The sequence below is a fragment of the Hemicordylus capensis genome, chromosome 3, assembly GCF_027244095.1.
Source record: "Hemicordylus capensis ecotype Gifberg chromosome 3, rHemCap1.1.pri, whole genome shotgun sequence".
NCBI classification, from domain to species: domain Eukaryota; kingdom Metazoa; phylum Chordata; class Lepidosauria; order Squamata; family Cordylidae; genus Hemicordylus; species Hemicordylus capensis.
Window position 1 is genome coordinate 134,543,829 of NC_069659.1, and position 26,191 is coordinate 134,570,019.

The 26,191-nt window shown below is 42.1% G+C and overlaps 1 protein-coding gene across 7 annotated transcripts in view; it reads left to right on the plus strand.

Moving 5' to 3' along the window:
* LOC128350855 (interleukin-1 receptor-like 2) overlaps positions 1 to 26,191 on the plus strand; it is a 109,238-nt gene that overhangs the window by 79,596 nt on the left and 3,451 nt on the right. For all 7 annotated transcript variants that reach the window (XM_053309656.1, XM_053309654.1, XM_053309655.1 and 4 more), the window contains 10 exons: positions 3,788 to 3,908; positions 4,930 to 4,998; positions 14,515 to 14,773; positions 17,493 to 17,673; positions 18,476 to 18,638; positions 19,755 to 19,820; positions 21,330 to 21,453; positions 22,813 to 22,949; positions 23,812 to 23,946; positions 24,642 to 24,791. In XM_053309656.1, coding sequence (XP_053165631.1) covers positions 3,788 to 3,908; positions 4,930 to 4,998; positions 14,515 to 14,773; positions 17,493 to 17,673; positions 18,476 to 18,638; positions 19,755 to 19,820; positions 21,330 to 21,453; positions 22,813 to 22,949; positions 23,812 to 23,946; positions 24,642 to 24,791 — 1,405 coding nt within the window. The remainder of the gene's footprint in view (positions 1 to 3,787; positions 3,909 to 4,929; positions 4,999 to 14,514; positions 14,774 to 17,492; positions 17,674 to 18,475; positions 18,639 to 19,754; positions 19,821 to 21,329; positions 21,454 to 22,812; positions 22,950 to 23,811; positions 23,947 to 24,641; positions 24,792 to 26,191) is intronic.

Genomic DNA, 26,191 nt, shown 5'->3' on the forward strand with positions numbered 1-26,191 from the left:
ACTTTTTCACACAACACGTAATCAACTTGTGGAATTCTCTTCCACAAGATGTGGTGACAGCCAACAATTGGATGGCTTTGGATAACTTCATGGAGAAGAAGTCTATCAATGGCTGCTAGTCGGAGGGCTATAGGCCACCTCCAGCCTCAGAGGCAGGATGCCTCTAAATACCAGTTGCAGGGGAATAACAGCAGGAGATAGGGCATGCCCTCAACTCCTGCCTGTAGACTTCCAGCGGCATGTGAAACAGGATGCTGGGCTAGATGGGCCATGGGCCTGATCCAGTAGGGCTGTTATGTTCTTATTCACTATTTGTGTCTTTTTTGGGACAACTGAGTTTGCAGTAAAGCTCCCAGTACACTCACGGTAAAGCCTGCTTTGTGTAAAAGTCCCAGGAGAGCATCCGAAAGTCTGGGGGCAATAACTGACCATGTTGTGTCCCAGTTAGTTTGTGAATGGTCAAGAAGCAATGTGAATCCATTGGGGCTTATGTAGGTTTTTAATTTTTTTGTTTTTGTTTTTTAAAAGCAAATGCACTCTTGTCTGGATCTGTGGGTTTTTGGTGAATGATCAAGAAGATGAATGGATCCTTTGTGTGAGTGTGAGGGCAGGAGCGTATCTAGGGTGGGGCAGGCAGGGCACATGCCCCAGGCGCCACTTGAGGGGGGCGCCAATTTTTAAAATTGAAAAAATGGCCCCTGAGAACAAAATGGCCACTGCGCATGCTCAAATGGTCTCTGTGAGGCCCTAGGCCATGCCAGGCCTCACAGAAGCCATTTGAACATGTGCGGCGTCCATTCTGTTTTCAGCTGCCATTTTTAAATATATATATATATTTTAAAATGGCCACCGCACATCTCAAATGGTCCCTGTGAGGCCCTAGAGGCCAGAGGGGGGAGGGGGAATCTTTGCAGCCCCCCCCAGCCTTTAGGAAGCCCCCCGAAGTGGCTACAGGTAAAATAAAATTTATTTAATGTAATATAATATGTCACTGTACACATATTCAGTTTGGCACTATGTACAGAGAATCAGGGCATGTGAATACTGAGCTGAAGCTTATGAGCTAGGATTGTATTCATTTGCTCTTACTTTGCTTCTTGTGATAAGTGAGTTAAATGTGATGTCTTAATAATATGGCTATTAGCAATAGCAATAGCAATAGCACTTACATTTATATACCGCTCTATAGCCGGAGCTCTCTAAGCGGTTTACAATGATTTAGCATAAATGGTGAGTTTACATAAATGGTGAGTTTACTTATTAATGGTGAGTTTGTCTTTGAATCAGTGTGAAATCCTTAGTATTAAGGCCCACTGGGAGTTTCTTGCTCTTTCTCTCATTTTAATTGTCTTTCTGAAATACTAGAATATATTCCAAGCAGTGACACAGTTTACTCTGCATATCCTTTATTTTCAGATTATCTGGGAAAAGTCAAATTCTCCATTTATTTTTAAAACTTATGTAATAGTGAAGCTACAATACATAGTAGACAATTAAGTTCTTCTGTTTAGTTTTCCAAGTACACCTTCACATAGTATTTGGGTATTTCATGAGCCCCAGCATATTGAAATTTGTAGTTTTCCCGCATTTTTGGTCTGGCTACGTCCACTGCTAAATAGTTCTTGAAATATTAAAAGATTGATTAGCTTGACTTATCTTTCAGATAACTTTACCATCATATCAGCTGAAAAATACGTGTCAGATGTTTGGACAGGGGGCGCAATTTCAGTGCTTGCCCTAGGCACTATTTTCCCTTGATACGCCTCTGGGTGGGGGTTTGTAGTTCTGTCCCCCCACCCCACCCCAAATGCACTCTGGCCCGGACATACGGGATGTGGTGCAATGAATATATATGGAAAGGATGCTCACTTTGCAGAGGGCCTCCGTAAGTTCATTAGTTCCAGGGTCCAGAATTACCTAGCTGCAGCTCTGGATGGAAGAAAGATTTCGTAACATTCTGAAAAACTTTATGCAAGATGTTTACGGCTCTTCATTTTGCTATATGAGGAAGTTCGTTATATTTCCACATGTTGCTTTTGTTTAGTTTGCAAGCAAAGAATAAGCGAGATTTCTACATGACACGTCCCAGAGTAAACATTGCCTTCTAATTCTAAGTACTTAAATCAGAGATTGTTCCTCTTCATACTTTGGGACTAGTTCAGGCGAGCTGGTCCCACCCCATGTGATAAGCACACGAGTTCATCTTTAACACACACACCCAATATGTCATTCTGTGAGTGTTTGCAGACTGGAGATCTGTCTACATGTGCTACAAATAGGAGGGATTGTTCCTATTGGGCTATTCCTCCCCCCACACACCCCATTCACATCTACAAAATTGCACTCAGGAAGGAGGTAAAGATGTGTGGGGTCATGCACGTGGATGAAGTAGTGTGTGAATAGATCCAAACATCTATAGGTTTATTTATCTACATTAACTGCTGTTTCAGACCAGATGACTTCACTTGATTAAAGTCATCTTTCAGACAAGGTTACTGTATTTGGTTTGAAATCTTTCTAATCTTGAAGGTGGGGTGCGGGAGAGATTAATCTTTCAACTTCTCTGGTCTGTCGAATGTCTTGTTCTTCTGATACAGCCATGCAACTTATGTTAGGGATATGCACAAACTGGTTTGAAGGCCCTTTTATGGGCCTTTGAACTGGTTTGAATGTCCAGTGGTTCAGCCAGTTTGAAGGTGGGGGGATATCTTTAAGGGTAGGGGAGGGTGCTCTTACCCCTCCTGCTGCATTTCCCTCACTGGAGTTGTCTTTTTAAATGGTCCGGCAGAGTGGCAGCGTACCTCCTTGCTGGCCTCGGACCAGAAGTACATGTGTGCATATGTGCATGTGCACATGTGCATGTTGTGCGTGGGCACACACGACGTGCGCATGCTCACCAGGCACTTCTGGCCACTTCTAATCTGAAGCGGCACCGGGCCAGCAAGGAGGTATGCTGCCACTCTGCCAGAGCATTTAAAAAGACAGTGCCTGCGAGGAAAATGCAGTGGGAGGGGTAAGAGCACCCTCCCCTATCCTTAAAGATATCCCCCCATTCACACTTTGAACCAGCAAGCGCCGGTTCCGTGCACACCACTAACTTATGTAGGATTCCCTACATAAATCCACGCCTACTACAAGCCTCATTGCTTCAGAAGGGTGGCTTTCTAGCTTCTCTAGAGAGCAAACCTCGTCTTAGCTTAGCTCTCAGACCTGCACTCTGAAGCACTACTTTTCAGAACTTTGATTTGTGCTATAATTATTTAAGTTGTGTATAATTATTCTGTGCTACTGACTTCAGATAAGGTTTCCTCCCTCGAACGTGTAATGTGGTAGAACCTGTAAAAGGCTGTTGCAAAATACATCTGCTTGTGTAGTTTTCCATTTCTTTCCTGTGGGATGCTGCCCGAACCTGTTTGGGTAGCTTTCTTTAGGCAGGGAGAAAACACTGGAAGGGTTAATATAAACTAGGCATGCAATGCAATGCAACTGGTTTCACAACAAGGTCATCTTTTTACCATTTTCAGAATCATCAAGTGCTTTGCACTCATGTCAGAAGTGGATTTAATAGATGAGAAAAGCTATGCAAACATAAAAATCCAAATAACAATGTTTACTCTTGAATAGTGTTGTAAAAGGCATTATACAGTTTGGTCATGTTTAAATAGAAGCATGTGTAGAAGCTTGAAGATGTCAATTGGTATTTGTTAATCTAAGAAAAACCAGGTAATGTCTTTTAAAAAAATACTTTTTATATGAACCATTGAAATTTCATTCTCTGCTGTGCTAGAAGGATGGGAGTACAGGAAATGTCTTGGCTGGAATTATTCAGAAATATGTCCTTGGTACTTCTTTAGGAAATGTTGCCATGTTTTTGAACTGCTTGTTGTCCCTGGCCTTTCTTTATCCAGGTATGTGGTATTTACATTCTTCTTCAGAAGCCTAATAACAATTAATACTTGAATAAGAAATGTAAATAAGAGAACATGCGTAGGCAACTTTCTTATTTAACAATGAATTTTACATCATGTGACTGTCTTCCCTGTCAGTGATTATAATTTTCCCCATTTTGAAGATACATAATCGTCATATTTTTAGGACAGTATTTTTGTTAAATGAAAATGTTTTGCATTATATATTTATGGGGGGGGGGGAATAAAAAGGACTAATCATTTCAGCAGGTGATAGAAATGCAGGGCTAGTTAAAATTTTCAGAACCCTAGCAGTTTATATCATTTTTTTAGGCAACTGCAAAATCTGAGTCCTCTGATTTGTATTGTTCTGGAGAAACGTATGCGTTTTCCTAACCTACTCATTCTTGTATCACTGTATTATTAGAATAAAATTATTTGTACCTTGTCATTCACCAAAACAAAACAATAAACAGAATGAAATATCATCCTTTAAATTCCCAAACTGGACTAGTAAAAACACATTCAAAAAGAGTACAATTTGAAATTAAAACAGAAAACTAATGAATAATAGCAATGTAACAGGACACGTTAACTGGAGTAACTTGGCTAATGCTACAATATAATCCCAAAATAATTGTAGGCATTTAATTTTCTCAGTTTGATTTTAGCAGGAGGCAAGGGGAAATTGGCAAGCCTGTTGTTTCACTTGGCATCTTTTGCTTCTCAACAAGTACTTTATTGCCCCTCACTGCTCCTGTTCTCCAGAACTGGAGCTATGCCCATTTGGATTGAATTTCCATACCTAAAAGGCAATCGGATAAAAAGTGAGGCAAATCGTCCCTTTCCCTGGTCCCATAATCATGCAGTTAGCATTCTAGACTTACGTTCTGATAATGGTCTCCTAAAATGTTTATGGACATTGTTTGGAATCTAGTCTTTTCTTAGTTCAAATAACAGGAAGTTGAAATGGGCTGGCATTGCTGAATGTTGTTCTCACTATTACTCTTCTTCTCCATAGTAAACACGATGGCCACTTTATGGGTTTATTGTACTGTTATGCTGTCATTCTCCTATTTGCTCAAATCAGGTAAGTAACAACAAGGAAATACTATGTTTTTGTAGAAAATATAAGAATATATCAAAGGAATATGTTTCACCATAACACGGGAACTGTTGTATTGCAGTGTAAGATATGATTGTTAAGTCCATAGAGGCTCCCGTTCTCTTCTGTGAATGCGGGAAGGTTTCATATGAAGGAATTATTTTCCTTATTAGAAATGAATGGGATGTCCAAAGACTTTGGATTGCTCTCAAAGTTTTGGTTGCCTATGAGGTGCTAAGAAATTCTTACAGGCTTTATCTAATTCTAATATTTATTCTACAATGTTTTAAATATATATTTAAAAAGCTAGAAGAAGCCTTGCAGAGGACAAGAATTAATAATAATAATAATCTTTATTACGGTCGTTGACCAGCACAAGTTGTAAAACAGTAATACTATACAGTAAATGCAATATAAAGAGAATGTTGCAGTATTACGGAGATTAAAATTGATGTAGCATTAAGACTGAGGGGGAGGGAATCTAAAAATACAAAATTTTAAAACATGATATAAAACACAAACAGAATAGATAAAATGCATGTAAGTTAAAAAGGACTCAGCCAAACACTTTGTTTCAGTCAAAAAGCAGTATAAAATCAGAACAAATTTAAAAGAGGGGATAATCAGCATTCTATGGGGTCCTGCTCAGCACAGAATCACTGAAAATGCTAGTAAAATACTAGTGAAATAGATTAAAATAAAAGGGCAGCTTATTCCTGCTTATTGAACAATTACAACTCCAAACACAGCTCAACTCCCAATCTGGGAGGAGATATACAATTCAGGGGCTCTATATAGTGTTAGCATTGAATTAGCTACTATTAAGCTGGCAATACCTATCCCCACATGCCCAGCTACAACTTGCCGAGATATGAGTACAAATTGCTCTGGCATTGTGTCGTTTATTTGTCCATTTTTAGGCTCTTCCAAAAGCGAAGGGCTGCACTGCAAAATTTGGCTACCTGTCTAGTGGAAGAGGAATTACTTCCTTCCAGGAGCCTGGCAGTCATCTGAGGTAGATCGAGACCTGGGAATTTGACTGTCAGAGGGTGAATGAAATCCCGGCGCAGGTCTCTATAGAGCAGGCATTCCAATAGTACATGGGTAACTGTTTCAACTTGACCCTCGCCGCATGGGCAAAGCCTCTCCCCATAGGGGATCCCTCTATATCGTCCCTCTAAAAGGGCTGAAGGCAAGGCATTACATCTTGCCAAGGTGAAAGCTTTTCTAAGAGGGGGCACCTCCAGGGCAGTAAGATAGGGTGCTGGGGCCAAGCAATACCTAACTGATTCCTGGCACTGAAAATCAGGTACCCTTGCCATGTCTGTCTGTCTCTCAATATCCTCAATTCTCTGTTTGATGGACTTCCTAGCTGTCTCCAAACTTTGCGTGAGCAGGGCAGACTGATCGAGGCCCAAAGAAGTCATCTTTTGGTTCAAAGAAGTCATCTTTTGGTTCAAGGACAAGAATTGTAAATACATGATATATTTATGCAGTATGCATTAAACATTAAACATGCCTTTTAAAAAGGACTCTGCAAAAATATTACAAAATACATATTTTGCTGTTTGAAAACTCAGTTAAATTGTGGTGTTGCATTCTGTATTATAGATATTTCTGTGTAGAATAGCAACTGTGTGTGCATGTAGCTTCCATAAATAGATTTGTTCAAGAGTCTAAGGCAGAGGTGGGTAAGCTTGTTCCTCCAGCTGTTTAATTGTGGCTGGGCATGCTGGGAGTTGTAGTTCAACAACAGCTGGAGGGACAAGTTGTCCACTCTTGGTCTAAGGAGTGGTGCACTCACATAAAGGGCAGATTCCTGGGAAAGGGCAGACCCCTGCAAAAGGGAGCTAAACGAGAGAGAAATTGAATATTTTTCACTTCACAAAAAAGCATGAGTACACACAAACATCACATTGGTGCAGTGCCTTTTGTAGATTCATCTTCTGGACTGAGCTGATAATGACTCGGGTGGTCTGTTTGCACTAGAGTCCCTCTGTTAAGGTTCCCTTCCTTTTGTGTTGATTTCCACAAGCTGCCTCCCTTTGTCCCTTTTGTTCCTCTGCTACATATCCAACATTTGCAATGGAAATAGAAAAAAGAGCAGTGAGACACAAAACGTTTATTTTGTGAGTAGATGCACCTATCACAGTGTTGCTTCTGGTGTAGGGTAAAGTGTGCTGTCAAGTCGATTCGAACCAGCAACCCTTCTGCTTGTTAGTCAAGCATTTCCCCACTGTGCCTCTTAAGATGTACTTGCTTGTGAATAGGTGCTCCAGTCCAGCTTGCTTTTTCAAGAGGCAAAGTGAAGGAACCACATACTTGTAGTGTTTCTGCAGAAAACAGATATTCTGGGAAAGTTAATATGTCTTAGGTAAGGCACTGACTTTCCTATTTCTGGGTGCTTTCCAGATGGCGGCTTAAAATTGCTTTGCAACGTATAGGCTTGGTGTGTGTACGTACGATCTAGATTTTGACACCGTCTTGAACAGGGGACTGTTGGCAGAGCCGCACCATGAATTGGGTCTTATCTTGACATTTCAGGCTTGAGTCGCTGTGTGTGAGGGGGAAAAATAGCTGGTTTTTTGCAGGCTTGCTCCGTTCCTGTCCCCCCGCGCTCGCCCCATCTCAGCCTTCCCACACACCTTCTGCCTCCTCCTTGTGGTGTGTATTTGTCTCCAGGGGCGTAACTACCATTAGGCAAGGGGAGGCAGTCGTCTTGGGGCCCCACTGCCTCGAGGGGCCCCCCAGAGGCACATCACATGACTCCCCACCCACCCATTTTGCACCCCCTATGAATTATGTTGAGTCTCTTGGAGATCGGCAGGAGCAGAGAATAAAAAAACTAGATTCAATGTGAACTAGATATTCACCGTATTCATAATGGGGATGTGAGTGTGAGTGCACTATATATTGTGAAGTGTGTTTGTTTGTGTATATCAGCGAGGGACCCATTTTAAAATCTTGTCTCTGGGCCCCCTCCAACCTTGCTACGCCCCTATTTGTGTCTCTGCCCTTTGCCTCTCTCTCGCTCTGTCTCGTTCTCTTCTGGTGTGTGGTGGTAGTTTCCTCTCCTCCTCCTTTCTCTTGCTGTCTCCCTGTCCCCTCAAAAATATCACAAACCATTATCGAAACTCAGAATGCACTAGTAAGGCGGAGCGGGGGAGGGAGGGAGGGAGGAGTTACTAGTAGTATACTCGGCACTAGTGACAGCGGTGGGGAGCAGGCATTGTGGACAGCAAGGCAAGCCCTCAGAGGACTGGTGGTGTCCGGGCGGCTCAAGGTTTTGTGGCTCCGCCAGGGTGTAGATATTGGGGTAGGGAGGGAAGGCAGGCAAGATCCGGGAGGGGAGGAATGAGACACTAAATATACTTTCTATCCACACGCCAGCTTATTCCAGATAAGAGGATTGCTGCACTTGTGGGGGCGGCGGGATGTGTTGTTGAATCAGTCCTCAGATAACTGTAGGAACTGGAAGGATGGAAGGGGTTTTCCTAGTTCTAAGCATACAGTATCTGATAAGGCTGCCTTTAGGGGTGTACAAAGCAGTACATAAATGAAGAATATGCGCGCACGCGCGCAAACACACGGAAGCAGAAGAAGGGGGAAACTTTGGAGGAGGAGCAGGGAATCTAGCCCAGATCCAAGAGATTCCTGGGATCCTGGGATTGGAGGGAGTGTGTGTGATGTGCAAAACACACAGGACACCACCCAATATGATTGCAAGAAAGTGATTCTTCTTATTTGCCGGGTATGCTGCCTGTGCAGCTGCAGGAATGCCTTAGTCATTCGGAAAATCATGGCATGTCATGGCCATTTGGAAGGAACCACTGCATTTCAGTGGGCATTCCATGCCATTCGTTTTAGGCAGCCCTGACACTAATCCACCATAGGACTTGCATGCTGCACAGTTCCAGGTTCAATCCCTGCCTGGCAATATCTCCAGGAAGAGCTTGGAAAGACTCCTGCCTGAAACCATGGAAAGCCGCTGCCAGTCAGTGTAGGCTATAGTACTGAGCTAGATGGATCAAGGGTCATCTGACTCAGTATAATGCAGCTTCTTATAGCAATAGCAATAGCACTTACATTTATATACCGCTCTATAGCCGAAGCTCTCTAAGCGGTTTACAATGATTTAGCATATTGCCCCCAACATTCTGGGTACTCATTTTACCGACCTCAGAAGGATGGAAGGCTGAGTCAACCTTGAGCCCCTGGTCAGGATCGAACTTGTAACCTTCTGGTTACAGGGCGGCAGTTTTACCACTGCGCCACCAGGGGCTCAGTGGTAAAGGGGTTCTTTACCACCAGGGGTTCTTATGTCTCTAAGATAGGAAGAATGGTTAAAAAAATGTGTGCAATAGCAAGAGCAGCATCTTATTTCCATGCAGAAAGCCAAAGGCTTTGCGCCCCTGCTGAGAGCCGCTTGGAGTGGGCGGGGACTTGGGAGTACTTGGACTTCCTTGCCTGTCTATGCAGTACACCACTGGTAGCAGCCTACAGCTTGGATAGTTTATAGAGGTATACGATCTTACCATGTTTCAGGTAAACAGGGATATCATTTCAGGATTTGAGTAAGGAAGGCAAAGAGATTCTCAGCAAAGTAAAAGCCTGCTTTCGGACATATTCAACACGAAACTGCACAAATTCAGTGTATGATACGGATATATAATCAGATGATATCATCTGATGTGTTTTTGCATTGCGTGACAACCATAGCAATATTATCAACACATATCACCCCTTTCTGAAAAAGCAAAGAGGTTAGTTGTACATGTTCTGAAACAGGAGGAAGTTCCTCTTTCTTAAATATCACCCGGAGGCAAGCAAAAGTAGACTTATTAAATGAGAGGAGGGGGAAGCAGCTGTGCTTGATTGAAGAAGTTTGTTTAAGCAAAGAAGATAAGAGCTTCTTGACTGAGCACAGGTGGTTTTGTGGTGCGACATGTGGGGCTTGATAAACATGAACATTTTTATTTCCCCCCCACTCCACTTGTAAAATAGACAAAGCTTGCAATTTAAAAAACCAAACATATTGATATGGCTGACCAGATGCGTATTTAAGAGTGTTTTTAAACACTCATAATTTCCAAAGTTTCATGCTAACAAATCTAGATACATTTACACTAATAAAAGTAGGAGTGTGAACATTCCTACTTGTATCAGGTGTACTCCAAAATCTCAATTACGTAGTAGCACCATTAATAATTTTCTTTTATGCTCTCCTAGACTACTCCTATGACATAGATAACCTGTATCTCGTGCTCCCTAATGACCAACATCTTGAGAAAACAAGAATATAAGGAAAAGAATTAGCCTCTACCTCTCATTTTTCAGAAGGACCATATTGAGCATTTCCATTCTGAAATACTTAAAGAAAACATTTTGCAGTCTTCCCATTTCATTATATGCACATTGAAAACAATAATTCCTTTAAAAATATATCAGTTTGCTAGAGTATAGGATAAACGAAAAGAGCACAGAGAGAATGTGCTTTTGAGACTCTTGCTGTGCATCATTTTTTAGGGAGTCTATTCATGCCACCCTCTTGATCTTATTTAATTATTACATTTCTATACCACCCTATCCAAAGGCTATACCACCCATACCAACCGATCACCCGGAATTTAGGGTAGCGCCTCCGCCCCATTTTGGATCCGATCACCTGAGAGGGCAGAGAAGGAGGGGATAAATAAAGATGAATAAATAAATAAATAATGCAGATTAGTTGTTACATAATTTAGGCCATCTGGATTTGGGAAGTTTGAATATGGCAACCCCACCCCCAGATCCACCCTTCCCTATTTTCTTAATTAATTCTCTCCCTCTGAGGGCCCACTGGGGAGAGGGGCAAACATGGGCCCTCCCTTAGGTCTGTCCCTGGATGGCTGTGAGGGGAGACCTCCGCAGGGAAGGTGGCGGCTTTGCAGAGAGCAGGTGCAAAGTCTACAAACGGCGGCAGCTCCGTCTGTGCTGGAGTATGGCTGGGGAGTCCCCACAGGCATCTCTGGGCAGGAGCACCTCTCCCGCCATGTGATGACCTCTGGATGCCGCCCTGCTGCCTTGCACTCCTGCCTTTGGGAGCCAAACTCTTCGCGGGCACTGGGACTGCTCCTGGTATCTAACTCCATGCTGTCCTGTTCTGCCTTCATCTCTCCTGCTCCTTTCCTCAGATGGCCTCCATGCATGTGCATCGGAGTTCTGGGAACAGGGCAGCTGGCAGGGAACGTTGGCTTGCCAGGGCTGGTGAGACGCGTGCGAGACTGAGGGGGGCGCTCTGCATGGGTGGGGTGGGGTGGCAAGCGATGGGTGACATCAGCGGGACTACACCACTGTGACCAGCGGTGCTCCTTAAACCTTCCCTTGGTGCCCTTGGCCAGTACCATTTTGGCCACTACCCTAAGCTGAACCTGCCCCCCCTTCCCCCCCCCCCAAGGAAGTGGTGTTAAATCCCACAGTGGCTTCAAAACGTTAGCATAAAAGCTGTGGATTTTACACCACTTCTTCCCACAGTCTGGAAAGCACCCTGTAGGAAACCAAGGAGTGAGGCCCTAATGGGACACACTTTAAAAATGGAAGGTTGAACTGGATCTATTTAAAGGATCCTCCTCAGTTAAGCAGCTAAGGAAAACAATTTATGGAGAGATTCTAGAAGTGGGTTTTTTAAAACCTGATTTAGAACGTAAATGCTACAAACACCGCACCTCACAGTACTTGTTGCAACTCGATCACCCTATTGCTCTCTTTAAGGAGAAAAAGGTCCCTTTCCATTTATGGGAAACGAGGTGGCGTTTATACCACCAAGTACTACTGCTTAATGCGGCTAAGCCATGGCTCCCAGAGGACCAGCAAGAGTGTCCTAAAATCACCTGCAAACAGAAAGCTAGTGAGGAAAACATTCAGGGAAACCCATTCACATTTCTTAAGAGTGTGTGGTAGCCAAAAGAGTGTGGCAGGGAGTAAGCAAGCTGTTAGAGTGGTCTGATTTGGAAAAACAGACTTGGGAAGAACTAACCTCGGGTTTGAGCGATAGAACCTCCTTTCAAGGTCCCAGAAAGAAACCTTCAAGGAAACGGGACGGAACAGGTGCCCTCATACTAGGGAATTGGAATGTTCCCCTTTTCATAATCAGGTTAGTAAACCTGTATGTCATTTATGCAATGCTCCTGCATAGGAATAGGGAGGGAAGATGCGACCAAGAGGTTCACGTGGATGAGACAGTAAATCTCTTCTGGAAAAGTTTGTATGGTTATGTGCAAAAAGACAAGTGTATCTTTTCTAAACAGCAATGGGACAAATTATGGAAATGGACGTTGGACGTAACCCTCCCCCCCCCCATTACCTGAGGTGCCTTGTAATCCCCCATCCCCGTTACAGTACTGCCTGCATATACTGGGGTTACCTGTGGGTTTCCAAATCCTTGTGTGTAAATCTTTGTAGATATATGATGTACAAACAACCACTTTGTATATAATTGTGCTTTGGCAACATACAGTATGCTTTGGTAGTTTGTTGGTTCAATAAAAAAAATCTTGTCCTATTAAAAAAATAAAAATCTTGTCCTAATGGGACACCACTCAGGATGCAATGCAGGCTTTGTTGACTATTTCTAGTATGGCCTGCTGGGATGTACTGTGGAAAAACAGGATACATAGTTGCTGCCAATATTATGTATGTGTGCGCTTTATCTTTACATATAGCAACTTAAAAAATAACAACCCACAATTATGCCCCATGTAGCCAGTATTGAATGTAATACTTGACATTCAATAAAAATGAATAAAATTCCTATCCCATAAAGCATCTTTCTAGACTGACTGTCACAGAGAAGTTTGAAGCCACAATTGTAACAAATACTAGGTCCTCAGAAGAAAGGGTAATAGGTGTTGTTGTTTTATAGAAACATTTAATTTGTTAGTCTAATTCTCTTTTGAATTAGAGATTCAAAATATCTCTTGAATCTCTAATTCAAGAGATATTGAAGCTCTTGATAAGATTTTGGACGTAATGAGCCAAGAATATTGATAGTGAGACTATGTGGTCTCATGATTTGATAAGCATGTTGCAGAGGAAAGTGCTTTTTATTGTCCAGGAAAAGGGCCTGCAAGTTCTACAAATCATCTTCCACTTAGAAACCTTTTGTCTTATTTATTTATTTATTTATTTATTTATTTATTTATTTATTTATTTATTTATTTGACATTTTTCTATACCGCCTAAAACGCAAGTTCTCTGGGCAGTTTACAAGAGAATAAAAACAACCGATAAAGAGATTAAAACATTTCAACAATTAAATTTTACAAAGTTAAAACTATTAAAACACTATTAAAACACTATTAAAACTATAGACTATAGAACTGGCATGTTTCCAAGTCTGCAGTGCAGTCACTTTTGGAGGGTAGGCAAAAAGAAGAAAAGGGGATAAGGAGGATAATCATAGCTGGTAGGCTCTATGGTCCAAGAATGGAAGTGGAAATAAATAGGGAACAAAGTGTGGGTGTGACCTGATGCAGCAGCTCAAGGGCTTCTGACACTCAAAGCAAAGCCAAGAAGCCACTGGCTTTGCCCCTGGTGATGGTGACACCTCCAACACCCGATGCAGTGTCAAGGAGCGGGCCAACCCCACCTCCCATGCCAGGACCACCCTTCTCCATCTTCTGGCTGCCTCACCTTCTGGGCACGCTGCTGCAGTGGCAGCAGTGACAATGGAGCTTCTAGAATGGAGTGGCGGCCTCCGTTAGTTTCCACCACTTGGCTATTTGGATCAATTTCTCTTTCGCTCCCCCCCCAACCCCATGCCATCCACCAGCAGACATAGGCACTTTGCTTGCATCTTTTCGGGAACAAAGTGTGCATTGCACAAGTCTGTTTGGGGAGGAGGGGGGGGAAAGAAAACAAGAGGGAAAGTTATTCAGGTAGCAAAGCGGCGGCAGGAAGCAGGGGCTGCCACTCCATGCTAGAAACTCTGTTCTGGCATCTGCTGCTGACCTGCAGTTAAATATCATCGTGCCCAAAAGGTAGGTTAGCCAGGAGATGGGGAACAGTGGTATTGATGGGAGAGGTGGGGTAACATCAGTGTCAGGGCCAGGCCAGAAGCTAAGGTGGGAGAGAACAGAAAAGGAGGGTGGAGGGGTGGTGAGGAGATGGGGGTGGGGGCACAGCAGCAGACACAGACAGGTTGAGGTGACACCTATGGATGGAAGGTGGGTCAGGATGCTACACATATTATACATGCCCACCCTCAATAAAATTATACATGCCCACCCTCATTGCCTCATGGCACAGGCACTGCCTAAGGCTGTTGCCTTATCTTACCTCATGGACAAACTGGCCCATGACACATGGCAGCGGTCTGGCAATTTCAAAAAGGGTCACTTGCTGTACAGCCCATGTGGAGATCTATGTCTCTTATGGAAATACTGACTAACTGGAGTTGCTTTATTCTCCAAGTGTATTCAAGAGTAACACTAATCTTACTAATCACTTTTTTTCTCCGTGCAGAGAAGTGTACGGTTTGGGAAAAGGATGTGTACGTTGAAGATCTGAAGACTGTCATCATGGGACAATCTCTTGGGATTAAGTGTACTTTGAATAGTTTGCTGCATTTAAAAGATTCAAACAATGGCTTGAACTGGTACAGGAGTGGAAATGAAACACCTATAACTAAAAACCTGCACTCAAGAGTGTTTCAAAATGGTAGCATGCTTTGGTTTCTCCCTGCAACATTTTCCGATGTTGGAGTCTACGAATGTATTTTACGGTCAGGACTTGCATTTATCTGTGTTGCTTTTTTGCAGTAATTCTTGCTATACCATTGAAAATCTGAATAGTTTTCCTTGTGTAAAATTGGAAGCCCTATTCAGCCATTATGTTATATGTGTGTTTAGGTGTCTGTACACATGGATGTATTTTTATGTGCATTATTGTACATGCATTCATTTTAAAGGTGAACCTGGGTACAGACCCTTTCAAATTCAGGGTATAGATAACAAGTGTACTGCTGTTCATGTATTGAATATAATACATGAATAACTGTAATGCATACAGTGGTGTACATGTGTTTACAGATTGCGTGTTGAACATAATGTGTGAATACAGACACACATGTAATGTTCAAATGCTGCTTGAGAACATCTTTAACAGATATATGTCTTGCTAATATGGCATTCCACATAGATGTGCTGGACCCTCTCCAGAACACCCATGTTCATAGACACAGGCAAGACTTTTAAAATTATACAGCCTGAGTCAGTCTTTTTTTAAAGAAATAATAATAATTCCATAAATATATACTCTGCCCTTCCTCAAAGAAGTTTACATGGGTTAAAACAATATACATTATTAATACATAAAAGCCAAGCCTATAATGCAGCCAAGAGTTTCAGTTTCTGAACACTCTTCAAAGGTAGCTTCATGTATGTAAAGATAAGTGTGCCATCAAGTCGATTTTGATTCCTGGCACCCACAGAGCCTTGTGGTTTTCTTTGGTAGAATACAGCAGGGGTTTACCATTGCCTCCTCCCATGCAGTATGAGATGATGCCTTTCAGCATCTTACTATATCGCTGCTGCTCGATATAGTACCAGCAGGGATTCAAATCTGCAACCTTCTGCTTGTTAGTCAAGCATTTCCCCACTGTGCCATTATGTAGCTCTTCCTTATAGCCACCATCTATATAGCCAGGAGCAAAGTCAGGTCCAGGAATATCTGGTTCAGACTGCATACCTTACCCACCAAATGCAATGCCTCCTAACAGGCTGAACACCTAACCCAGGAGCAGCAATCTTATTGACATACAATATCTCTGTCTTGTACGGTTGAATTACAGTTTGTTAGCCCACATCCAATCCATAACTGATCCCTACTACTTCCCTGGAATCTGATTTTAAAAAGAGAGGTAGAACAGTTGTTATCACTGAAGAAATTCAACATGATCCATTTTTATTTTGAATTAACATCGGGGGCGGATCCATAAGTGAGTGGACTTGAGCAGAGTACATGGGCCGCCAAGTGGGGCAGGGTGTGACATCATGCACCTCCTGTTGGTAATGAAGTCCACCCACCACTTGCCTCCATAGCCCCTGTTTGGCCATTCACTCACTGTCGTCACTGACTTGCTGCCTTTTGCTGGCTGTGATGCAGTCTAATGATGTCACCACCCTAATGACACGTTGTCAGTGGTGATGGCAGTGGCAGAGAGTGAGTGGCTGAATGGGGGTCATGGAGGCAAGCAATGGGCAGGAGGCTGAGAAGGCCACAAAAAATGCTAGCCATGGGCCACTGCTAATATCATTACGCCACTAACTCTCATGCATACCATACTGCTGCTGTTGTGCCATCAGGTCGGAGTCGATTCCTGGTTACCACAGAGCCATGTGGTTTTCTTTGGTAGAATAAAGGAGGTGTTTACCACTGCATCTTCCTGCACAGTATGAGATGATGCCTTTCAGCATATTCCTGTCTCGCTGCTGCCCGATATATGTGTTTCCCATAGTCTGGGAAACATACCAGTGGGCATTCAAACCTGCAGCCTCTGGCTTGCTAGGCAAGTTACTTCCCTGCTGCGCCATTAGGTGGCTCATTCATACTATACTTGTAATCAACTCAAAATACTGCCTAAAGCCTGAACCGATTGGACTCAGACCGACTGCCCACCCCATTCCTCAACAAATGTTCAAATACAGATTGTTTTCACTCACCCCACACACCTCAAAGTGAAGGAAATAGGCCAAATGTTGTGCCACCCATCTTTGACCAAGATTTCTTGTTCCTTTTGGCTAGGCCCTTGACTCACCTAATTTTCAACTAGTACTTGAGTACAATTTTCAGCTGCTACCCCCTTTTTTTGGACTCTGAAGACCAAAGAGCTAATCGAGTTGGATTCACTCAGGCTAATTTGGAAGAAATGGCCCACATGATGATGAAAATTACTCAAATTGGTCCCATTGAGAATCAAAGGACATTTCAAAGGGACTACTTTGCATAAATTTTACACAATATGTAGGCCAATAACTTTAGATGGGAATCTTTCCTCAGGCATAAATGTTGTTTGAATATGGAATGTACACACTCCAGGTTTTTTTAGTGAGTTTGCTAGCATTGTAGTAATATTGAATCCAGGACTATTTGAACATTTTCAAAACATAAAAAATGCTAAATAACTCTCCAGCAAGATGATCTGTTGAAAGTTTTCACAGAGAAGTTCTACAAAAAATTGGTTCTTGCAAAATGGGAGATTTAACAGTTCAGATGTTACATCAAGATGTCATAGCACTAACCACCTCTTGAGATGGTGCATTGTAAGTTTTGTGCTTGTTATCAGTGTCAACTCTGAAGTTGGTTTCATAATTTTCAATGTGTTGAAAATGAAAATATTTCATTTATTTGGCTCCCCTGCCCTGCTCTGGAAGAATCAATTTAAAATTTCAGAAAAACACGGAAATACTGTTAACATAGCTGCTCTTTGTGTTTAATCATAGGAATTCAACAAGATGTTATAAAAGCACTGTGAGAGTATCAGTTTTTAATGCTGACCGATGTTTTAATGAGGAATTCTTCTATGTACAAGAGATACCAATATCATCAAATGCAAAGATAGTGTGCTTTGACATGGGCCTTTTCAGAGAACACATGGATAATCTATCAATTAATTGGTATAAGGTATAGACCTTATAGGATTTCCTCTTCTGTAGCATTTAACCATAGCTTATCTTCTTCTAGCTCATGTTAGAAAATTCTCAATATTCCAGTTAAAGCTGGGATGAACTGAGTATTGTGAAGAAAACATTGAGTACTCTCATAGCACTTACTTTTCTTCATAACACTAATGCAGGAATGATGCTGCCAGAGGAGCATTTGCAGGTGAATATTGGCAAACAGGAGGGGAAGTGCTTAACCCTTTCCCTGCCCTTTGATATTTCTCTGCAAATCCCCTCAGTACTGTATATTAGGGGAGAATTGGCAGCAGAGATGACACTGGGGGTTGGTCAGTCAAGTTGGGCATTGACTTGAGGGGCCATGCCCATCAGAGAACCCACCCAGCTGCTTGTTAAAATTACAGTCTTGTGTCCCCACCCCGGCACCATTAACAGTTTTCATAATTTTGAATTGCACAACCCCTCTCCCCCCCAATTATGAATACCAGGGTGGTATGCAGAGACAGAAAGAGGATGTGTGTGTTCACATCTCTAATTGTGTAGAGGGCAGTGCCAGAGGGATGTATCATCCAAACTAGCCTATTGTTTCAGAAGATTTGTGGGCAGATGGCTAATATACTTAGATCTTTTTCTGATTCTGTTGTCCCTTTATTTTGGTGTTTTTGCTCTGAAAATCTTGGTTGTATTGGATATTTAGCTATAGCATTACCCATTACTCAGATGTTTATTGTAATTAATGGCTTAATGAAGTGCATTCTTTTCACAATCTGTGTATAATTAAAAAGCTCTATCTTATTTATATTTAGAGATGTGAGCCACTGCATGGCAAACGATTTGACATCTATAAAGATGATCTTACAATAAACAATGTGATTGCAGAGGATAATGGAAAGTACCTATGCACGGCAACATTCATCTATGCAGGAAATAAATACAATGTTTCAAGAAGCATTTCTGTAGTTGTTACAGGTACGTTTTTGTGGCTATTTAGTTCACCAGTAAAGCAGTCGTTTGTATCTGCCTCTCCCAAGTGGGTGACTTTTATTTATTGGCACTGGGCATCCCTTGGACACCACTTCTCTTCAAGGTACATGGTTTTAAATTTTGAAGAGAAATAGTGATAGAACTTAAACTGTTCTATCACTAATGACACTATAAACCATTTTTAGCCCTGGAATCCAGAACGAATCGTCATTGGTAAGAACCCTTAAGCCACAATAAGCTGTCCCTCTTGCAGAGCCCTTCTGGAGTGCAGTGGTGAGCACTGTGGAGTCCAGAGTTCTTGAACAACTATGCTCATGCGTGGGGCAGGCAGGGCATGAGGGCTCCTGTTGTGCCCGTCAGCCCCTAGAAATGTGAGTGCTTCCTTAGGATGCCAGCCACACTGCCCACAAAACTGAACATGCCCTCAGTCAATATATTATTAATACCTGAGATAATGGGGCATCCTGGATTTCTAGGTTTATGTATTTTTGAAAGGATAATAGAATCCATCAGATCATCTGAAGATTTGTTTAGGATGATTTCCCGAGGAAGGGGAAGGCAGGTAGGCAGGCAGGCAGGAGTAACCAGGAAGAAAAAATGGTTGTTTCAGTTACACATACTTCAGTTTAATCACAGTAGTCATATGTGTTATGAGTGTGCTAGTTAATTTTTTAACCTATTTTATTGTGTGTGTGTGTGTTTATTATTTTATTTTATTTTATTTGTACACCACTCCAAACTTCTGTCTCTGGGCGGTTTACAACAACCTAAACAAATTAAAACAGAAATTAATATTTAAAAACAATTTAAAACCACAAGTCTAGTTAAAAAGCTTGGGTGAATAAATGTGTCTTTAGCGACCTTTAAAAAGTTGTCAGAGATGGGGAGGCTCTTACTTCAGCAGGGGTGGGGGCGACAACAGAGAATGTCTGTCCCTGTATAGCCCCCAGACAAGCTGGTGGCAACTGTAGATGAACCTCTTTAGGTGATCTCAGTGGGTGATGGGGCTCATGGTGAAGAAGACATTATCTTAAATACCCTATATAGTTATACATACACTTGTCATTTTGGAAAAATATCTCTGGTTTGTTTTACTACTAGAAAACCCAGAGAGGAAGAAAACTGAGATTCTTTATCCAAGAAACAATACAATTGAAGCTGAACTTGGTAAGTCTTTATGTATTTTCATATTTTTGAGAGAGAAATGACAAAATAAAATAACCTATCTTAATTTCTATCTTAATTTAAACCCCTTTGGAAACCTTTGTTGAAAAGCAGCATACAAATATTTGTTGTTGTTTGTTGTTAATTTGCAAATAAATTAGAATCCTAGCCAGTTGGTTTTCATCTCGGTGCTCCCTTGTGAGCACTGTTGGAAACCTGGGTTGATTCTGCACCAACTCTTTTCTCTGAAATTGTCATAACTTGCAGAGAATCTAGATGATGCCACTATTAATTTCTCACAGTTCAGTGATTTCTTAGACCTATTTGTAGTGGTTGTTGTTGTTACAATAACACTCAATGACGACAGTGGCTTGTCCAGTACAGACTGGCAAACCACTATTGATCATTTGTTAGAGCTCCTGTACCTTTAATTTCATCCAGTTTATGTTGCCTCCTGATGATAATGGTTGAGGATTACCGAGGATTGGGACACTTCTTAATTGCCCCAATATCAATTCTGTTCTAACATAGGAAAGGCTTTAATTATTATTTTCCTCTCATTATTCTTTTTCATAGTGAAATAATTCTATTAAAAAAATAAGAAGAAAAGCATTAATTCAAGAAAACCAGTAACTAAAACCTCTGTTCCCTTCCAGCCCTATGGGAACAGAAATGGACACTGAGGCAATTAGTAAAGTCTGCTCAATCCATCACTTATCTGTTACCTGTGATGAACAGGAAGCAATAAAATAGGCAGGACCAGTAAGGAGGAGGGCCCCTTTTCTGAACAGGACTTAGGGAGTTGCCCCAAGCAGTAGTGCACTGGAGAGGTGGGGTATCAATATTATAAATAAATTGAATAAATAAACTTCATAGAAAGATCTTGGATATGGGGAAGGGCATTGCTGGAGAATACAGTTCTATATTAAGTGCTGATTGGAACTTCCATTTTAAGTCAGTTAAGCTAATTAAAGAAAAATAATACCTCTTCAGTGCTGAAGGGCTATAGCGGAGAAGCATCACTGGACAGCTAATATTTCTGATTATCATTTCCCTATTGGCACTGAGAACTGAAAACAATGCTGTAAAGCTTTACTTCTGTTCCAAGTGTGGGAAGTAGAAAGCAGCCAGTGTTGGCCCTTAAAGTTGAGACTGCATAGCAATCCTGTTTCATTTTGGAGCTGCAAGTGGTAATTTTGCTTAGTTACAATCCCTTCACTATATTAATGGGTCAATGACACTATATCAGTATTAGTCAATATTGCATTGATCTAAACACCTCAGATATAAACCAGTTTCAAAGCTGTTTAACCAACCTGAATCTCCCTGAGAAAATGTTGGGAAATGTAGTTTTCAAAAGCCTAGGGGCAGGTCAGTCTGTCTGTCTGTCTGTCTCTCGCTCTCGCTCTCGCCCCCGTGTGTGTGTGTGTGTGTGTGTGTGTGTGTATATATATATGCAACAACAAATTATTAAAGGCTTCTGATGGCCATTTTCTGATACTGATTTTTCAGGATCCAATGTATTTATAGAGTGCAATGTATCCAGTTTCAAAGACAATTATATTCCTATATCTTGGAAAGTCAATAATACTCTAGTTGAAGCCCTGTTTCCGGATAGAATTATAGAAGGATATCAGTAAGTATATATTTTCATATGTAAGTAAATCAAACAAAGATTTATGTGACTTGCTTCTTCGTTTTAATGCAGTGAATACTAACATTATGGTTGTAAAATCATCTGGACAACTAACATGCAAATAAGCTTTGGTAATTCCTAACAGAAAATGAAAATATTGGCCAGCTTGAGATATTGTTTCCCAAAAAGTAATGCTTAACATTCAATATATATACAATGGGTGTTCTCTCTGATTTTTTTTTAAATCTGTATGCGGAATTTATTTTGTTCTGAGCGGAAATATCAAGGCAGTGGGTGTGCATGTGCATTCAGAATGCACAGGCGCCCAGCCTAAAACATGGCCACCAGGCCGCTGGGTGAAGGCTGAAAACCAGCCAAAGAGTGCCCAAATGGGGCAAGGGGGGTGATTTAGAAGGCTGGCAGGGGGAGGGGGAACCTCCGCAGACCCCCCCCTGCTGCCACCTCCAGGAACTCCCCCGAGGGGAGTACAAGGTAAAAAAAAGATTTTCCCCAATTTTCGGCCCGCGAAACCCCTGAACTTCAGGGGAGGGTTCAGTCCAGGTCCAGACCGAACTGGGTGTGTGTGTGTGTGTTCAGTTCAATCCTGAACCGTTTAACCCCATGAACCAAAACCACAGACCACAAACCCCCGAACTGGTCTGCACATCCCTATTAAGCACCTTTGTACTGGTAGAATAAGTGACAAAAATGTGTCTTGAAGGGTCACAAAGAAAGACAGAGAACTCTATTTTATCATATCTTCATGTTCACGCCATCTAACCCAGACTCATGATTGGGCATTAACATTACTGGAATTGTTGGCTTGGACAGACACTTAGTTTTAAGGTAAATTACTGTATATTTGCAATCGGTTGGTGTAGCTGTCTTTCATTCAGCTTGTGCCTCTGTTGCATGTACATGGATTTTTCCTAGCTAGCACTCAAGCCATAACTGTGGCTGCTGTGAAAATGTGATTCTTCCCATTATGCATTGGACATAGATATCTACTGGATATCTCGTGATATCACTACTGATGAGAAAATGAATCTCTTTTCACCCACCATACTCACACAGCTACTCATATGATGCATTCTTGACAACCACCTGCTTGCATCCTTAACTGGAAACTGGTTCTTACAGTTGAATGGGAGGACATTACCATCTTAGTACCTGCACATCTGAATAAGCCCTGAGAGTGGGTGGCCTGCCTGGCCTAGCCCACATAGCAACTAGTTTATTGTTGTGCTGAAAGGTTTGTAGCTAGAATCCTGCCCCCACCAAATCCAGTATCTTCTTAATCAGACCCCAAGGGCTCATTATTGCAGATCTTCAGTATGTGCTTTACTATCTTTTGGACAGAAACGATTTCGTTGCTGAAGGAGAACAGTTTTCTACAGTGTCTTTGAACATTACAGAACTGAAAAATGAAGATTATGGCCAGTGGTTTCTTTGCCATGCTGGTGAAGTTGCAGCATATATCTCCATACAATGTCCACGTATGTTGTCTTATTTTTATAGGAAACATTATAATTGTGAAGAATACAACCTAATAAGAGAAATGAAAAGATCTGCAAAAGAATTAAGAAATCATGGGATTTCAAGGAGGCAGAGAGGCAGGGACTAGGTCTTTCTCCTTTCTTCTGCTCTGTCACTCCATGCTTCGAAAGGTAGGGGCACAGAGGGAAGAGAAACTCTTCCTCTGTCTTACCTGGGATAGGTATGGGTTGAGAGGCAAAACATGAGGCAAGGAGAATCTTCCTTCTTCCTCCCCATATTCTACTATAGCTCAAAATGGGTAGCAGTGGTGAGCAAGCCACAGGACATTTTTACTTTGTCTATTCTCAGCATAGTCCTACACAGCTGTCTAACAGAGTGTGGGGGTGGGGCCTTGCTGTTTCAGAGGCACTGAGGTAGGTCTGCAGTAGAGACGGCTGCTTGCCATTCTGCTTACAGAACACTGCTTGCAGTTCTTTAGATTCAAGCCAAGGGATGCAGGCATATTATAGTAGCATGAATTATCAAAATTAAGGACAAATACAGAAATTGGTGAACATCACAATATGAATGTAATCTACAGCTGATAGAAAAGCATTTCTTCCTGGGCTAGTGCCATAACCTTGCATTTTTTCCTATAGTGCCTGCAGGTTCTGGTGCCACAGCTGCCACTTTCTCTATGTGCCTTTTGCAACCATGGGGTGGTGAGGAGGCAAGCAACATTCTTGGTGGGGAGGGGTGGAGCTTCCAATTAATAACCCCTACAGTAACAGATTCATATATACAGGTATTTGTTAGTCTGCTTCAGGGAAATCCGAGTGACTCTGCTTTTAGTATTACTCTCTTTTTTGTATTCTGTTGCAGCTAAACATTTTACGGGACATTTGATTGGCGGACTTCTTGCCCTGGTGTTCATCATAATTGTTTCCATATTAATCTATGTGCTCTTCAAGATTGACATTGTACTTTGGTATCGAAAATCTTGCCTTCATAAAAAAGGTAATATCATATAGCATTACTGTATAAAGGATGATGAAGAGGGAAAAGAATGTTCCATCTACATTTGGGAGTAAAACAAAATTTTACTCAAAAGACTCATATTGCAGCAAACTGGTAACTGTTGAGTCTTGGGGCCATGTTACAGGATCTTCCCACACCACTAGAGGCGCTCTTACCCCTGGAATTCAGAGCCAAAGTCCAGGGTCTCCATACCCCCTGCCCCCCCCCCTTTTTAGTCTGTTCCAGATATTGTGCTCATGTTAAAAATGTATTTAAAATGCTGGCAGTTGGGGGCTCCAAAATTATCTAGGTGCATCTCTGCACACCACTACTGTAATTATCTAGCCTCAAAGGTCACAACTTGAGGCTAATAACATGGTAATATCCCACATCTGTGTCTCACCCACTTCCAGGGATTGGCAGTGTTGGCTTTGGAAGTAGCCATCTTGCTAGATCTGTCGTCTCCTAGCTTCAAACATTAGCAGAACAGTGTGGGAAGCAAACGAAAAACAAGTCTAGCCATGCTACGCCTGAAGTATATGAACTAGCCTTACATGAGGATTGCCATGAAACACCAGCTAAACATGTGATAGATGTTGTTTTGGCCACTGCTAGTTGGTACTTTTGAAAGGATTGTACCTTTTGAAGTGTGAGATTATTTAGCTCTGCAAATTATCTTGGTTTGTGGTATTCAGTTGCAGATGGAAAGATCTATGATGCGTATGTTTTATATCCAAAAAACTGCACACCAGATTGTTTTGTCCTGAAAGTGCTTCCTGAGGTTTTAGAGAAACAATGTGGATATCATCTATTTATATTTGGCAGGGATGATATACCAGGGAAAGGTATGATTTAACCTTCATTTTTTCATAATTTCTCTTTAATGTATACTATGAAGTGGATAGTTTTATCTTCATTGTATATGAAGATATACAATGTACAGGGGAGCTGGTCTTGTGGTAGCAAGCATAAATTTCCCCCTTTGCTAAGCAGGGTCCACCCTGGTTTGTATTTTAATGGGAGGCTACATATGAGCACTGCAAGACATTCCCTTTAGAGGATGGGGCTGCTCTAAGAAGAGCATCTGCATGCTTGCATGAAGAAGGTTCGAAGTTCCCTCCCTTGCATCTCCAAGACAGGGCTGAGAGAAACCCCTGTCTGTAACTTTGGAGAAGCTGCTGTCAGTCTGTGTGTAGACAACACTGAGCTAGATGGACCAATGGTCTAACTCGGTATGAGGCAGCTTCCTATGTTTATATATGCATGAATGGGGGTGATAACATGCAACAAATAGCCAACTTGAACTTGGTCCAATTTGGGATATGATCCACACAAGGAAGTCAGGAGACGATGGGTGGCATAGTGATGGCACACAAGGCAATGATGGGCCTTATGAGGGCATATGAGAAGTGGTGAGGTGGCAGAGGGACTTGAGAAAGCCCACAAATTGGCCATGAGGTGGCAGGAGCCTTGTACGGGCATGAGAGGTGGCAGCAAGGTGGCAGGAGACCTTGCAAGGGCACATGAAATAATGGCAAGTTGACAGGAGGTTGTGAGCGTTTGCTAGGTGACAGCAGGATTTTCAAGGGCATGTGAGGCAGTGGAAAGCTGGGTGGGTGGGGGTGGGGGACTTACGAGGCCCTGCTATGCTGCAGTGAGCTAATGGAGGAATTTGTGAGGAAGCACACAAGGCAGTGGCAAGATAGTCAAGGGACATGTGAGGGCATGCAAGGTAGTGGCAGGGTGGTAGAGGGACTTGTTAGGGTGCACTATGTGGCAGCTAAGCGGCAGGGGGCTTTTCAAGGGCATGCAAGGCAGTGTCAAGGTGGCAGATGGACTACTGAGGGCACACAAGGTGGTGGTGGTTTTTGAACATGGAGGTTCTACATTAGAGGTTTACTGCTTGTTACGAGCAGCTAGAATTCAGCCTTTGAACAAGTATGTTCTACATTAGATGTACATTCCCTGTGAGTATTGAGACTCTATTTAACCAGCATGGGCAAGAGCCATTGTTACACTTCTCTTTCTCACAATGCCCAGTCAGATTTCCCTTTTAAAAATAAGTTGAGAGTCAGGATGCTTTAAATTTTCACTCATGCTCTAAAAAGTGTGGAAATTTGAAGTTAAGGTGCCCTTCTTAACTTCTATGCCATATACGCTCAAGGTTGACTCAGCCTTCCATCCTTCCGAGGTTGGTAAAATGAGTACCCAGAATGTTGGGGGCAATATGCTAAATCATTGTAAA